The sequence below is a fragment of the Dendropsophus ebraccatus genome, chromosome 15 (assembly GCF_027789765.1).
Source record: "Dendropsophus ebraccatus isolate aDenEbr1 chromosome 15, aDenEbr1.pat, whole genome shotgun sequence".
NCBI classification, from domain to species: domain Eukaryota; kingdom Metazoa; phylum Chordata; class Amphibia; order Anura; family Hylidae; genus Dendropsophus; species Dendropsophus ebraccatus.
This window is the reverse complement of record NC_091468.1, coordinates 23,492,604-23,508,647: the sequence shown is the minus strand read 5'-3', so window position 1 is coordinate 23,508,647 and position 16,044 is coordinate 23,492,604. Positions and strand designations below refer to the sequence as shown.

General features: G+C 44.7%; 1 protein-coding gene across 5 annotated transcripts in view; it reads right to left on the bottom strand.

Annotated features, from left to right (window-relative positions):
- The window catches only part of COQ8A (coenzyme Q8A), a 30,864-nt gene extending 15,785 nt beyond the window's left edge, over positions 1 to 15,079 (bottom strand). The window contains exons 1-3 of one of the 5 annotated variants that reach the window (XM_069954196.1): positions 14,976 to 15,079; positions 3,593 to 3,797; positions 2,688 to 3,059 (exon numbers count right to left, since the gene is read on the bottom strand). In XM_069954196.1, the coding sequence (XP_069810297.1) occupies positions 2,688 to 3,059; positions 3,593 to 3,769 (549 nt within the window). In that variant the 5' untranslated portion in view covers positions 3,770 to 3,797; positions 14,976 to 15,079. Of the gene's footprint in view, positions 1 to 2,687; positions 3,060 to 3,592; positions 3,798 to 13,002; positions 13,021 to 14,959 lie in introns of those variants that run through there. The other 4 variants (XM_069954197.1, XM_069954198.1, XM_069954199.1 and 1 more) reach the window with 4 other exon arrangements.
- Positions 15,080 to 16,044: the final 965 nt, after the last annotated feature.

The following is a 16,044-nucleotide window of genomic DNA, read 5'->3' as shown; positions in this document are numbered from 1 at the left end:
CCCTAATGTGTGTGGGCCTCCTGACCGGCAGATAGGGCTCACTCGTATGGGGTGAGCAAGAGGGATAGGTGTCAATCTAACATTTGGCTGACCACTATGGAAGATGTATGGACAACTTAAAAAGTCCTTGGTGATTTTCCAAGACCAACAAATGTAATAATTGTGAACAAATTAACTATACCCTCTCAGGTATCAGCCATTTATTAGAACAAGAGGACAAAAAAAAACACCACCTCCTCCTTCTACCCTCAGTCGCGACAACATGAGAAAATTACAGGTGACGCCAAGGTCGGCCAAATACATTATACACAGTGATCCAGTATGAAAAGCATCCGGCACCATTCACACCGCCTGTAAACACTCCTCAAACATGACAGAACTTGAGTAACTATTTACTGACCTGTTATTCTATATAAAAAAGAAAAAAGTATTATAATATAAAAGACTGGGGAAAAAAAGGCAGCCAGCTCTATTATATATATAGTCTATTAGACTTCTGTACGGATGGCGAGATGGACCAAGCCTTGTACTCAAGTCACATTCCTAATCCTGACCTACAAAACATACCGCAGTTCATCTACACAAGGAACCCGACAGCTTGGTAGTAATTGTAGCATATTTGATTGATTGTGCTTAAGGTATTTTGGAAAAAAATAGGCCATGTTTTTCAAAACAGTGCCACACCTTTCATCAGGTTGTGTGTGGTATTGCAGCTAAGTCCCTGTCACTTGTATACAACTTAAATGTGACAATCCATGGACAGATGTGGCATTGTTTCTAACATGAATCAGCCATTGTTTTGGAATCCTATGTGAAGTACCAGGGAACTAGCTTTGAATATAACTGGAGTATAAGTCAGAAGGGATGTGTCAATCTACTGTAGGTTTTACATAGATCTCCCTATTTTTACATAGTATATGCCATAGATGATTAACAGGTGTCGATCCAACCTCTGGGGGACTCACAGCCACCTCAGGCTCTATAGACATCAATGGAAGGGGCCATGTGCCTCTCTAGTGAAGTCTATGGGAGTTAATGAAAGAACCATGTGATGCTATAGAGCAGGGATGGCTCTAAATCCAACCAGTGGGCCGTGGGGACTGTGGACCAGTGGGTCTTACATTGAAGTTATGAGGAACTGGAACAAACTGGCTGCCATGTATAAAACGCCTAAAAGGCAATTTCAACTAAACAAAAATGTGGTTGTTAGGCAGTGAATCCTTAGCAACTGGACTGTCAGCCATGATGGTAGCTTGGCATCATTTTCATCCTGTCCCTGCACCATGAATTATCAGATTTTCCTAAAAATACTTTTCGGTAGATCACTGATGCTGAATGAGCATAAAATCAATAACCGCACCATGATGTCAACATCTCCTCCTGTGTCATATTGTATCACTGCCAATATATACAGTACTTGGAGCCAAAGTACTAAACAGCCCACACCTGAACTCAACATTGTCTGGTCAGATCTCAGCTATGTTATGGCTGAATGATGAGTTCAGCTCTGAGGGAAAGTAAAGTAGTTTTCCCAATACTGGTTTAAAGGCACCACAACTATTATATGCCAAGTCTAGGACTTTACTTCTCCTCATCCTGAGTTATACCCCATTTCTTTTTAAACTCTGGATCAGTCAGAGACCAGAATGCAAATATGAAAAGTTATATTTTTTTTAATTTTTAAATAAGCCTGGAAAGACAAGCCAGGACCTGCACACAAACCAAGCCATAAATAATGGATTGACTGTATAACCAGAGATTGTGCGCAGTCATCAGCTGCCCGGACGCGGACCTCCAGCATCGTCATCCAACCTTATAAAGCTGAATCACGTCTCCAGCAGTTTTCACACCGTGCTCAGGACTGCAGACATAAATGATGTGGCACGGGGACGTGCAAACACACATGTATCCACAGTGGTTTTCACAGAGTCATCAGGCTTCAAAGAGCTGGTAATCTGCCTGGCACGTACAGGGCTTTACAAATCCAACCAGCAGCGCTCCCACCAGGAACGCCCCACTAACTTTATAGAAGATGAATAGATAAAGATAATAGAATAGATAAGTAATGTTTTAATAGTTTTAATATTATGCTTTTATGGTTTTTGCACTGTAGCACAATACTAATATCACTGTGCAGGAGGCACTACTTATCCTGAGCTTCTGGGTTCATGAATAAAATACCAAGGATTACAGTGTGGACTGGTATTAAAGCAAATGTACCAACCATCAGGTACATTTGCTTTAACGTGACCCACGGATAGATCGGCATTGGCGCAGGGAAGCCGATGCCGCGGTACATGTTTTGAACCGCCTGGTTCCAGTGTACGGTGCCATCTATCCACGGGTACTGGGCCGGGGCTGATTGCACCCCCAGTGCCCCAGCCCCTATATGATGCGGCTCAGTTAGAATCAATGTACCCGCATCAGAGGGGCTGGGGATTTCGCCCACTGGGGGAGGGTCGGCCCGCCTCCAGTGCTTCAGGCCCGGCACCTGTGGATAGAACAGCGCCGTACATGGGGACCGGGCCGCAGTTCAAAAAAAAAAAAAAGAAAAAAAAAAAGTACTGTGGGACCGGCTTCCCTGCGCCAGCGCCGATCTATCCATGGATCATGTTAAAGCAAATGTACCTGATGCTTCATTTACTTTAAGATAGAAGTAGTAAAAAGGCCTTAAAAAGAATACATACCATTTGTTTATGGGGCTTGTGCTCCGGGTTGTTCTTGGCCTCCCTGGCTTTATCGATGTCTTCCGCTGTGAGTCCACTGACAGATGAATGATCCTGGTGAAATGCCCTTCTCTGACCAGCAGCTGCAAAGGGTCCCGCAGTGTCTCTAAGGTTCCCAAATAACACCCCATTGTCTCTATCAGGGTCTGGATGAAAGGAAAGGGTCTCTTGTCCATGGCTGGTAAAGTTGTTGTTTGCACTGGGAGCACTGGACTTCAGGTTGTACTTGTCGCCAGAGGAGGGCGAGTATTCCATGCCCGCAATCTCCGAGGCCAGACCCTCAAAACTGTCCATCCCCTCCCCGGAGAGGTTCTCCTGCTGCTTTCCAAACTCCTGAAATAAAAGAACAACATTAATGATTAATCTGTTCTATAACTAAAACTCCTAACATGACCTGGCAGCTACAGCTGGGGGCACTGGGATGCATTCTTGTACTACTATAAGACTAAGAAAGCTTTGTCATTCCTCTGTATGGTGGGACCATACAGAGGACAAGTAATGGTGTATGCTTGTGTAAGGTTGTCACTGCCCCACCCTGAAAGAGGCCGCTGTATGTCTTGCAGAAAAAGGTATTCTTTTCAGTCTGGAGAGCAGAAGAGTTTTGTTATGGGGATTTGCTATTGCTCTGGACAGTTCCTGACAGCAGAGAGCACTGGGTCAGACTGGAGAGAATACACCACTTCCTGCAAGGCATACAGCAGTTGATAAGTACTGGAAGACTTGATATTTTTTTTTAATAGAAGTAAATTACAAATGTGTGGTAATTTCTGGCACCAGTTGATTTGAGGTTTTTTTTTTTGCTGAACTGTGAGTAATACATATATTATAAATAATCTCAATCACATAGAGACTAACAATCTCCTCACCTGGACTTTCCCCATGGTGGAGCTGAAACGTTCTTCCGCGGTAACTTGTAGACTTCTTGCAAACTTGACGGCATCTTTTCCCAGCGTGGCCTGCTTCAGCTGACCGGCCTGCACCTCCAGCACTGCCTTACTCAGCTTGGCCAGGCCTCTCATCAGCATAATAGCATCTGCTGCCATGATGGCTGTTCACAGCGTCCTACACCTGCTAAGAGAGCACATAAAAGCAAGAATACTTTATATTGGCTGATTACAGAGAGCAATAACATTATACATATGTATAACAAATGAGAAGCATTTACGGCCCAAATCTGTAGCTCGGTATAAGTTCATAAGGCAGCTTGGACAAAGAACCGACTCCCGGCCACCATGTTGAACACATTTTAAGCAGCTTTGGGAAAGGTTCCTATGACTTCTCCTATTGGATATTGTACATATAGGTAGTACAGGATTTCTCCATCACACACAGGACACTGCACACCACTTATTCTGGAGCTAACGTAACCGGGGTGGGGGCTGGGAAACACACGGGCTGCACGCTTCAGATAATCAGCTCTGACGTCATAAGAGTGTTGACTGTTAAAAGGTTTCCCTTCCACCTTAAAGGGAGAGTACAGTAGTGCAGGGGACCAATCTGTGTACAATACACGAACACCTTAATATGCTATGCACCATTTCACACAGGTCTTCAAATGGGAGACAAATGTCAAGGGTAGATCAAACATGGCCGCTTATATCCAAGAACATGGCGGCCATATTTATGCGTCTTCCTCAAAGCTTTAAGGAGAAAGGAACAGAAACACAGTAAAACCTCATTGAGCAGACCACTATTGCGATAAAATGAGGGTGGTCTTCGCTTTTCATAACATATGGTGGACTGAAGCCACACGCGAAATCTGGCATGGATAATAGGGTGGTGGTCTTTTATAGAGGTTCCTCTGTAGATCTACAGCAGGAATAGGGAGGGAAAATGGGTCAAACGTAGACTGCGAGCTACACCAAATAGAGAGCAAAGCTCTATAGCATCCAGTCACCCCTCAGCTTTCATTTTACTAAAAGTAATTAAAGTATTGATTGATGTGATAGTAAAACATGTGTGAACATGCCTTAGCTTTGTTAAATGTAACCTAACTGGTGTGAACAGCAACAAATCTGGTAAACTTCCTAGAGAGAGTGTTTTAAAACACTTATAGCCCTAGTCAGGAGTTAATCTGCATCATTTTCCGCAGAATATATAGTTATATTGGAACCTTTTCCAGCCCACAGAGTTGTGCGAACCCCAAGTAGTAATATTCACCTATTGTGAGCCATCATTACTACTACTACTACCCACACAGCATCAGAACACTACTACTACCCCCAACATCCAGCACTCGCACAGATGCAATATTCTACAGATGCTGCAGACATTACAATGAATACAACCATCAGCACAGAACTTACACAGCCAGAGCTTCCTCTTTCACCAGGTACTAAGTTCTCCCCAGGAGGATGCCAGAAGTCTCTGAACTCAAGTGCCGGGACGTGCAGAGTGTCAGAAGTCTCTGAGCTGAGCTAGTCACCAGTGACGTGAGGGAGCGGGCCGGCCCGGCCATAGTAATCCACCAACCTGAGCAGCTGCATTAATAACACAGACCACACTGACATCACTGCACACAGCCAGAGCTGAATCACGTCCAGACTAAGAGCAGTCATACTCCTTTAGCAATCTGAGTTTCTGGGAAAGCTATATACAAGTCACCCAGCTTTCCAGTAGTTATATATCCACCTGTGCTGTAATGCTGCACAGCTACATTAATCTGCTGTATAAAAAAAAAAAATAAAAAAAAAAAAAAAACCACATTGGCCATTGCCCTGCTTCTTGAAAACAAATAACTAAGACAATACAACAAGACATCTATCTAATCTACGTTCACACATAGCAAAAGTGGTGGAACATGTTCATTCTTCAGCACGGAGAGAGAAGCCGCGTGAGCCTCCCATAGACTGTTATTATGACAGGGAGGCTGGCGGAATTCCGCCACTTTTGCTACGTGTGAACGTAGCCTAGGCTCAGTTTATAGCAGACCCCAATGACTTATTAAGGTGCACAAAGTTTCTCAGATGTCTGTTTTTATATATAAAAATAAAAAACTTGACCTGCATGCTACAAAACGGAAGTTCCCTATCGATAAGCATAGCAACACACAGTGCTGCATTGGAGATGTATACTGAAATGGTAGATATTTAAAGAAAATGTACCAAAACAACTTCTAAACTTGGCGCCCTAAGACATTGTAAGCCCCGGCCGTTTGGCAATGCATTAGGCTGGCACAACATCTCTGTCCATCCTCATCATTAGGAATGCTCCAGACAGAGTGTCTCCTATTTCTCACCTGTGTCAGCCTGGCACATGGGCTGGATTGTTAAGGCACCTGTGCAATGTTCAGACAGGAGAAAATGTTTCAGTGGCATTCCTAATCATGAGGAGGGTGGGGAGGAGGGACGGTGTAATGTTTGGGCACAGATACTCCCGTTTGACACAGGGCTGCAAGTTTAAAAGTTGTTTTTTAGGACAACTGCATCACCTGCCAAAGAAACCGCAGGACAGATCTTGGATTAAAAGCAGCTATCCGAAGGTACAAGTGGGTTGGGGGGGGGGGGGTCAGATTGTGGGTACAGATTTGCTCTAAAGGGGGTACACCAAACTGTGGAGATAAGTGTCAAAGCAGATGCCCAGAAGTGATGTGATTTGTAAATTACTTCTGTTAAAAAACTGCCCAGAGCAGGGAGAGCAGAAAAACCTGTGGGGATTTGCTGCTACTCTGGACAGTTCCCATCACAGACAGAGGTGGCAGCAGAGAGCACCATGTCAGGCTGGCTGAGTACTGTGTCTATTTACTAAGTTGCTTGTCCATTACATGCTGCCCCTGCTCCCCTCTCACAGCATGGAGTCTCAGGAAATTATACTGCAGCTTCTTCCCTTATACTGCAGCTTCTTCCCTTCTTCTTAAAGTTCAATTGTATGGTTTCATGGAGTCCCATGTATTACTCATGGCAAACAAAATAACACACACTCCACTTTAAGAGAAACATAAAAGGACTGTGCAGCAGTTACCTGCATTATTTACTGCAAATTGATGCATTTCATTAAACCTAAAGCCTTAGTCACAACCAACTGCATTCAATATGTACTGAATATTACACACCAGGATATACAGTCAGGAGGCCATATACTGTTGTGCTGAGGTCAGCTGGAAATTATAGATTTCAGAATTGTCAGGAATGTGTATTTCCTAGCAATCTGCAGCGTTTTCAGAGTAAACTGACCATGAACGGGGAGGAGACGGGGGAAGTCACCTGAGGTAACTTAGTTGACAAGGGGCTGAAACAGGAGATCGCTGCATTCCAATTCCTTTACATATAAAACAAACTCTTAAAAAGGTTCCCCTTAAAGTGAAAGTCTATTCATAAACCACTACTGTACTGATGGGGCCCGATCTCTGCTGCTCAGCACAAGGTGGTGTTTACTCAGCCAATCACTGGCCACGGTGGTGATCCACTAGGAAAACACACCAATAAGCTCCAGTGACCCCTTCTCCTGATCATCCTGCTTACAGTTACCCAACACACCATTTATACACAACAGGGGCCGTCAGCAGCACCACCACTCTGCAGGATGATCAGGAGGAGGATAAGAGGAAGGATCACCACAGAGCATAACTGATCGGCATCCCCATGGAGGCACTGATGATGTCATTGTCCATATATGGTAACTACTCATATATAGACAGTTACATCAGAGCATCCTAGGGCTTCCCTTTGGATACAGACAATATATACCACACCTATATAGCTGGATACTTGCAGCCTTCTGATAGAGGTATAAAGGTGTAGACTCCTGACAGGACGCTAATATGCAGGGTGAACTCAGATGTACACATACAGGATTCAGAGACTGGAAAGAGGTTAAAATAATAAACACACACACGACCTTATCTACGAGGGGTAATAATTTATAGGTGTCCATTAATGAAGGACATTACACTATGACTAATCCTTATGGCATTATCTTTACAGAACAACTAGTTAAAAAAAATTAACCTAGCAAAGTCCTTGGTAACATTCCCGATAGTGGCGCCGTTCCACCAGAGTAAATGATTGTGAGGCGTGTGCCGTGCTCTTATCCTGCTGACCTTGGTGAAGGCAGCCACAACCACTCACATTGCCCGATATTACCCAGGTCACCCAGACGGGAACATAAGGTGGACTTCATAGTTGTTACACCCCTCGTGTTTGGATCCAAATGTATTAGCAGAAATTGTATGTGGTAAGGGGTCTAAGGCCAGAAAAAAAAATCCTCTAAATTTGAAGGAACATACAATCACTCACATTGATGTAATTCAGAATCAGGGCAATTACTGTCTATTAGAGGTTTTAGAGCCATTGATAATATTTTAAAGTTATTTAGTTTTTTTGTATTTTTGGCACTTACAACACAAAAATCAATTTTAGTTTAGTTGTAGCTGGTCCAAGAATGCACAGATGACTATGAAACCGCCAATGGGGGGGGGGCCTACATCTTAAAGTGACTGTACCACAAGCCCAGGCTGAAGCACTGGAGGCGGCCGACCCACCCTTAGTGGGAGGAAACCCCAGCCCCTCCATGATAGGGATCCATTGATTCTAATGGAGTCACGTCATGGAGGGGCTGGAGTTTCTTCCCACTAAGGGTGGCTCGGCCCGCCTCCAATGCTTCAGCCTGGGCCTGGTGGTACAGTCACTTTAAAGTGGTTGTTCAAATTTATTTTTCTTTCAAATCAACTGGTGCCATAAAGTGCCAGAGACTTGTAATTCACTTGTATTAAAAAATCTTAAGTCTTCCAGTAGTTATCAGCTGCTGTGTGTCCTGCAGGAAGTGGTGTTTTCTTTCCTGTCTGACACAGTGCTCTCTGCTGCCACCTCTGTCCATGTCAGGAACTGTCCAGAGCAGCAGCAAATCCCCATAGAAAACCTCTCCTGCTCTCCAGATTGGAAATAATACAACTTCCTGCTGGGCATACAGCAGCTGATAAGTACTGGAAGGCTTGAGATTTTTTTTAATAGAAGTAAATTACAAATCTCTGGCACTTCATGGCAGCAGTTGATTTGAAAAAAAAAATGTTTTGGTGCACAACCCCTTCAATAAGGATTATCCAGGATTGGAGGGGGGGGGGAACCACCATGTCTACTTTTCTTTGCAAAAACAGCACCAGTTCCCATTTTCAGGTTGTAAGTGGTATTGCAGGTCATCTCCATTAAACTTCTACAGAACAGAGCTGCATAACTGCACCTGAGGACAGGATAGGTGCAGTTTCTGAAAAGGTAAGGAGCATGAAGCAGCCAGAAACCGACAGTCAGCAAACCTTCATCCTCCAGGTACACACAAGTTCCACCTACCTGTGTAGTTTTCCAGATCTCTACATGGAGGAAGAGAGGTCAAAAATCATAATACAAAAGGACAGCAGCAGAACAACAGAACTATAATAAGTTATCTCACAGGAGAATATAAAGGTCTAGTTAATAACGTTAAAGGAGAGGACCGGCGGATTATAAAATCCTGTGGGGGGTAATGATTGCAAGTAGGCACTTACCTCTCCCTGTGCCCATGGTAAATACAGGACCAGCCTTAGGACCCCCTTGGAAGGCCTTTTAGCTCGAGTTTTGATGACGTCACGACTTGGGGGCAAAAGTCCCAGCTGATGGATTGGCAGCTCAGCCAGTGACAGCAGTGTCCCGCCCCACTAACTGACTGGCCTGTCCATCAGCTGGGTCGCAACGTGTCAGCACCGGAAATCCCAAGCCTGGGGGGAGGGGGTCCCACAGCTGATCCTGCCTTAGTTTGAGGGTGGTATAGCCGGGGGTGGATTAAATGTACCCTGAGCTGTCCACCCACCCTTGTCCCCCACCCCAGTGCACAGACCTAGTGTGCTTGCATCCCCCTATAATAGATGCCCTGCCGTGTAGACCCCCCCATGTTAGTAGATTGCCTCATGTGTCGTTCCCCTTTTGTAGATGGCCCCCCGGAAGCATGTGTGACAGACACCGCTTGTGCCAGAAGACCCGGACAGCTGTCAGTATACAGCACACACATTGAGTAGCAGGTGTGCTCAGGGATGGCCTCCAGTGGGCCCAGAGTGATGTGCAGCTGCAGGATAAGATCCCATGTGGGCAGTTTGGGCATCTGTGGGTCCCCCCCCAGAAGCCTTGTGCCCTAGACCACCACCCAAACCTCCTAGATTATGAACCGCCACTGGGTAAAGCTGCTCAGTTCCATTGGTATGAATGAAGCAGAGTTGTAATACCCCACACAAGCTGAGGACAGGTGTGGCGCTGTTTTTGCAAGGAAGCAGCTCTGTATTCTTGAACCATGGACAACCCTCTTGACCTAGCCTAGGAGGTCACATGGTTCTAATACTAGACTAGATTAAAAAGGTTATCCACGACCACGACTCAATAAAACATGGCTGATTCCTTGCAAAAGCAGCGCCACCCCTGTCCACTGGTTGTAGGTGGTACTGCATTGACTCCAATGGAGCTGAAAAATCCTGCAGTAAATAATTACAAAACAAACCTCGTGCCCCTGTAATCCTATTACGCAGCTTCTCATCGGCCAAAGTCTATCAGATTATTTAGGAATTATTCAATTATGGGCTATTTAAAGAACAACTTGAATCGGAATACAGAAAGACAGATCACATGACACATTATAGGAAGTAGCGGGCATGGATAGGGACAATGATACTGGAACTGTAGCGACCACGATAAAAGTCTGGAAATATCATCATGTGACCAGAATAACCCCAGGCCAAATTAACATCAAATTTAGTAACACAACCAACTTGTGCCTTGAAGCCAAGAGTGAGTCTCATGCAGCGGATAGGTAGGTAAGTCAGTGGGATTTATACTCACCATCAGTATAATAGTAGCCTTAAAGCTGCGGCAAAACTACAACTCCCATCATGCCCTGACAACATTTCGCAATTTACTAATTTTTTAATTGGTTTAAATTACCTGCAAACTATGGCTGTATGTACGTTTCTCAGGACTCCTTAGGGCTGCAGCCCAGAGAGTCAGATGCAAAGGGTTCAGGTGACGTCTTATTATCCTAAAATGTGATCTTTGGCACCAGAATAATTCAACAAAGTGACAAGAAAATCCTTATGACAGATCTGGAGCCAAGTGCCAAGATTAGAGATATTCTTATATTACTGCAGAAAAGGTACAGTGTTATAGTAGTTATATTCTTGTATATAGGAGGCAGTGTTATAGTAGTTATATTCTTGTATATAGGAGCAGTATTATAGTAGTTATATTCTTGTATATAGGGGCAGTATTATAGTAGTTATATTCTTGTATATAGGAGCAGTATTATAGTAGTTATATTCTTGTATATAGGAGCAGTATTATAGTAGTTATATTCTTGTATATAGGAGCAGTATTATAGTAGTTATATTCTTGTATATAGGTGCAGTTTTATAGTAGTTATATTCTTGTAGATAGGGGACAGTATTATAGCAGCTTGACAACTGCTAAACTACCACGTGCCATTGCTGCTTCTTCTCTCACTTCTCTTGGCAGCTCAAACAGAAAAAAAAATACCTATCTATATCTCTCTCTAAAAAATAAAAAATAAAGATTTACAACATGATACATTCGGCATAACAAAAATAATGAGGTAAAATACACACATTACTATATAATAGCACACATCACTGCCACCACTGTACCCACAATAAAGCTGTTGTGTTTCTTTAAGGAAGTAAATCTGGTCCCCGGTGCACACTGTAACACTCGCTGCTCTCATCCCAACAAGCAGAGACATTTACAAGCTATAAGCGGCAGCCGGCCAACAACAACAATACAGACCTGGAAGAAGCAGCCGGCAGCAACCAGAAAATGGAACAACAAGGGGCAGACACGACCAGGGGAGCAAGGCGTAAAATAAGGGGAGAACCAGTCCTCCCAAACTCCTCCTCACAGCCAGGACCTCCCCGACCCATAGAAGAGGAGTGCAGCACCATAAAAAGCAGAACTTCTATAGTGTTATATCCCCCCGGCTGAATCATAGGAAGAAACAATGTATCACACACCACAAAGAACACATGGGGGGGGGGCATAATTTTGGCACCACCATAAGAGTGTAAGCTCAGGCACACCATTGCCTATAGTGCTTACATGCAGTATTATTGACAACCCTCCCGGTGTGTTATAGCCATTCTGCTTTAAGTGTCAGGCAAGTGATGTAATAGTTCTTCCTTCCCTTTTTGCCGAGATCTTCTCTGCAAATTCAATTGACTTTCACTATATTCTGGACAGGAAACTAAGTACATGGAGTTAAAAAAAACACATTATGGCCATAAAAAAAAAATGTAACACCAATTTTTTCCCTTTAGGAAAACAATGTTTTTTGCAATACTCAGCAATGCAGCACAGCACTAACAGCAAGAACTACTACTTCTGCTAGATACGGCAAGCTTTTTTTTTTTTCTTCAAAGGTTTGTTTGCGGTCAGTAAATGGTAACCTCTAAAGGATAAAAATCCATCCTGACCTTTCAAAGCCGGTGGTTCTATACAAGTATTAATCTAGACCAGGGCCGGAGAACTTCGGCCCTCCAGCTCTACTGTCTAGGCATGCTGGGGGTTGTAGTCCGGCAACAGCTGGAGGGGCACAAGTTGGGGGGTCATTAATCGACATATTTGTAATTTTACTACTGTCACGTGCTGCTGTGGCAAATCTGCAGCTGCTGAAAAATTCAACTCCCTAATGGGAATTGTAGTTTTGTAACAGCAGGACGGCCTCAGGTTGGACATCCATGGTAGACAGAAAACTAACAAAACCCTCAGCTGGGAGAAGTATACAGTCAGGTCAATTGGATTGCCCTGGATGTTGCCATTCACTGATGGCAAGCCTATACTTTAAAAAAAATGAAAGCTTGACATCTGTATAGGTTTCAGTTTCTATATCCAGGTAAGAGGTGTTCCATTCACTGACAGCAAGCACAAAACTGCAAATGGAAAAAATAGAATTCTAAAACAGTGATAATAAAATTTAAATAAGAAAAATGTTGCACCATTTTGGTAAATGTATAACAGACTGGTACTATGTTTTGGCAGACATGTATGACAGGTGTAGTGTGAGTGACAGGTACACCAATTATTGTGTAGTTTTATGTCCAGCACAATTCTACATCTAGCACTTAGCATTCAGACCCAGAGCTGACAATGTACTCTGTGTGCCCCTGAGCTCCTCATAAATAGGGTCACTCTGCCAAGGTCATAATGACAGGGCATTCAGCGGCAGTAACCCAGGAGCTGGCACAGGAGGGCACCACCAGTAGGACCAGAGCGGAATAAACAACCCCCCCCAATGATGTCACATCATTTATATTCACCTATAACAGTGCGAAGGAAGGATCTGCAACACAAAGTCCCAGGGCACCAGACAATGGAGCGTCCTAGATTCACAACACTCCCTTCAGCTCAGGGAGTTTGTGCCAAGTCAGAGGAAAACTTCCCAGCAGCCCAACCTTGTGCAACCAACTTGTAAGAGCGAAGAAGAAAAGAGCAAAAAAACATCAACAAGCACAAGAAGGTCGCCCTATACCTTACAGAGAGGCCCGCTGTGCTCCATCATCACACAGCAGGGTTCCTGCCTGGGACTCTCCAGCTGTGGCAATACTACAACTCCCAGCATGCGCTGACAGCTGATTATGTTGTAGTTTTGCTATGGCTGGAGAACTACCATGCAATTATTACAATATAGAAAAATGCCCCCCTCCCAGACAAGACTACAGTTCCCATCATGCCTGGACAGCTATAGCTTTGGTTCTGACTTACAGGCATGATAGGAATTGTAATTTTGCAACAGCTGGAGGGACAGGAGTTTAACACCCCAGGCTTATATGGAGAAAGAAATGTATCTGTGCACCGGTGGTCGTCAACTGCAAGGAATTCTGTCCCTATAATTCATTTGTTTCCAGCCGACATAAAACTGCATGGTGGGAGTTGTAGTTCTTGCAGCAGCTGGAAATCCTAAGGTTGGAGATTATGCATGAGTTTTACACAGTGATTGACAGTGATATAGTCAATACACAGGCAAATGCACATAAGATATAGTAATAGTCTTAAGAAAATTATGAGGGTGCTGCCAAGTATCCTATTGGGGGGGGGATTCTGACCACTGGGACCCCCCTTAAAGAGGTTATCCACTGCTACAAAAACATGGCCACTTTTCCCCCCTCTCTTGTCTCCAGATTGGGTGGGGTTTGAGACTCAGTTCCATTGAAATAAATGGAGCTTAATTGCAAACCGCACCTGAACTGGAGACAAGAGAGGGGGGGGGGGGGGGAAGAGTGGTCATGTTTTTGTAGCGCTGGATAACCCCTTTAATCATGAGGTCAACTGACCCCAATAGAATAGGAACATGCATGCTTGGGCATCTATATACTGCCTATGGGACTAACAAACAGCATAGCACTCAGCAGTATTGGGAAATCCCCATGCACACTGCCACTCCATTTACTCAGGGGACATCTCCTCTCCATTTATCACCTATACTGTGGATAAGAGAACACTTAAGCTTGGGATAATCCCTTTAATCAGTGTCAACATATCCGCTTCCTTCCAAAAACAGCACCACACCTGTCTACAGGTCATGCTCGGTATTGCATCTCGGCCCCATTCAGTGCAGTGCAACAGTAATCTCCTGCCCAAACTTCAGGATGAGCATAGAGACAACCCCACACCTGAACGACACCCAGTGCGACTAGTGCAAGAACCCCATTAACCAGAATGGGTCCTGTGCACCAACCCCACATGGTTGCTTCAGCAACACTACAATCCACATATCTTTATGCAGAAGTTTGGGTGCAAGATTACAATGAGACGGACGCATTCAGTTCAAAGGTGCTGCAATTCCAGGCCCAACCTGAGGATAGGTGTGGCGCTGTTTCTGCACTGCAGTTGCCCTGTATCTCCAGATCTATACATAGGACATGCTTTACTACAATGCTGCAAGTTACATTTAAATTTAATGTAACATATAAATAACTATTATTCACACTAAGCAGTTTCTGCCAGAAGTCATCCAGGATCTGTGGATCAGACAGGATTCTGTAATAAGTTTTTCTGCACGTTTCCTATGAAGTTTCCTTGTCTATACAGTATATAGGTAGGCACTGAATATCTGCTGCTCCTTCCCTCCCTTGTAACAATAATGTATCAATAATGCTCTGGTGAGCGTGAAACTACAACTCCCAGCATGCCCTGACAGCCTTCGGCTGTCAGAGCATGCTGGGAGTTGTAGTTTCCCGTCTAGCAGCCCTATATGACATGCAGGTGATAGTATACCCTATGCAGTACGTACAGCGCCGTGCACACCAGCAGGCCCCGGCTCCAGCCTCCTCTTCTCCCGTCCTTTCCTCTCTGACACGAGGTCCTCACTGTTTACCAGCAGCGCGCACCAAGCCTCCAACGCGGCACCGCCCCCTTCTCTCTCGCCCTCCGCCCCTATTGGACGCCTAAAATCTTATCTGCGCAACGATTGGTCAAACCCGCTGCCGGTCACGAAGCATGCTCATAGCGTGTGCGTCTGCGCCTCAGCCAATCACCTTCTCGGACAGCTGCCATGGGTGTGTCGGGCGCGAGAGCAATAACAAGTGTGGCAGCCAATCAGAGCGCGGCGTCTGTAGACCTCCCCAGGTGTCCGCAATAACAAGAAAAAGTTGTCACCGCCTGCAATATGTCAGTGCTGATAAAAAAAAACGCTGAGATCTCTGCAGGGGGGTCACTCAGCGCCAAAACATGGGCACAGTGGGGGCAGGGAGAGTGTCAGCATGGTCCTGAGAGACCTGGGGGAAAATGTGGACATGTTCATTAAAGGGGGTTTCCAGGGCTAATGAAAATCACATATACTTTCTTGTATAATCACAGCACGACCTCTGTATTACAAATCAGCCCTGTTCAATTGATCTGAACTGCACAGTTACACCCAAACTAAGCACAGGTGAAATGCTGGTAATAAGCAGCCATGTTTTTCTAAGCCTGGACAACCCCTTTAAGATACTTGAGGTGCTGATGTGTCTACCACACTCATGCTCAACCATTGCTATGTTCACTCTACATCTGAAGATGGCAAAGTCCAACTCTCAGCCATGTTTCGATGACCCTTAGAGAATGAATGGAGCCGTGGTCCAGTACGCACGCGGCTGCTCCATTCATTCATTCAGGGTCCGTTGACCTCCATTCTCCTGATCGGTGGGGGTCTCAGTGGTCAGAGATAGATTAGATGCCAAACATAACGTCTACTTTGCTGGTACTGTGGTCCCATGTGGATTTTCCTTGTCCACAGATCCGCCATCTGTGGTGGACAGGGCTGGACTGGGACTGAAATTCAGCCCTGGCATTGGAAAACACAGAGGCCCACTTGCTGTCTG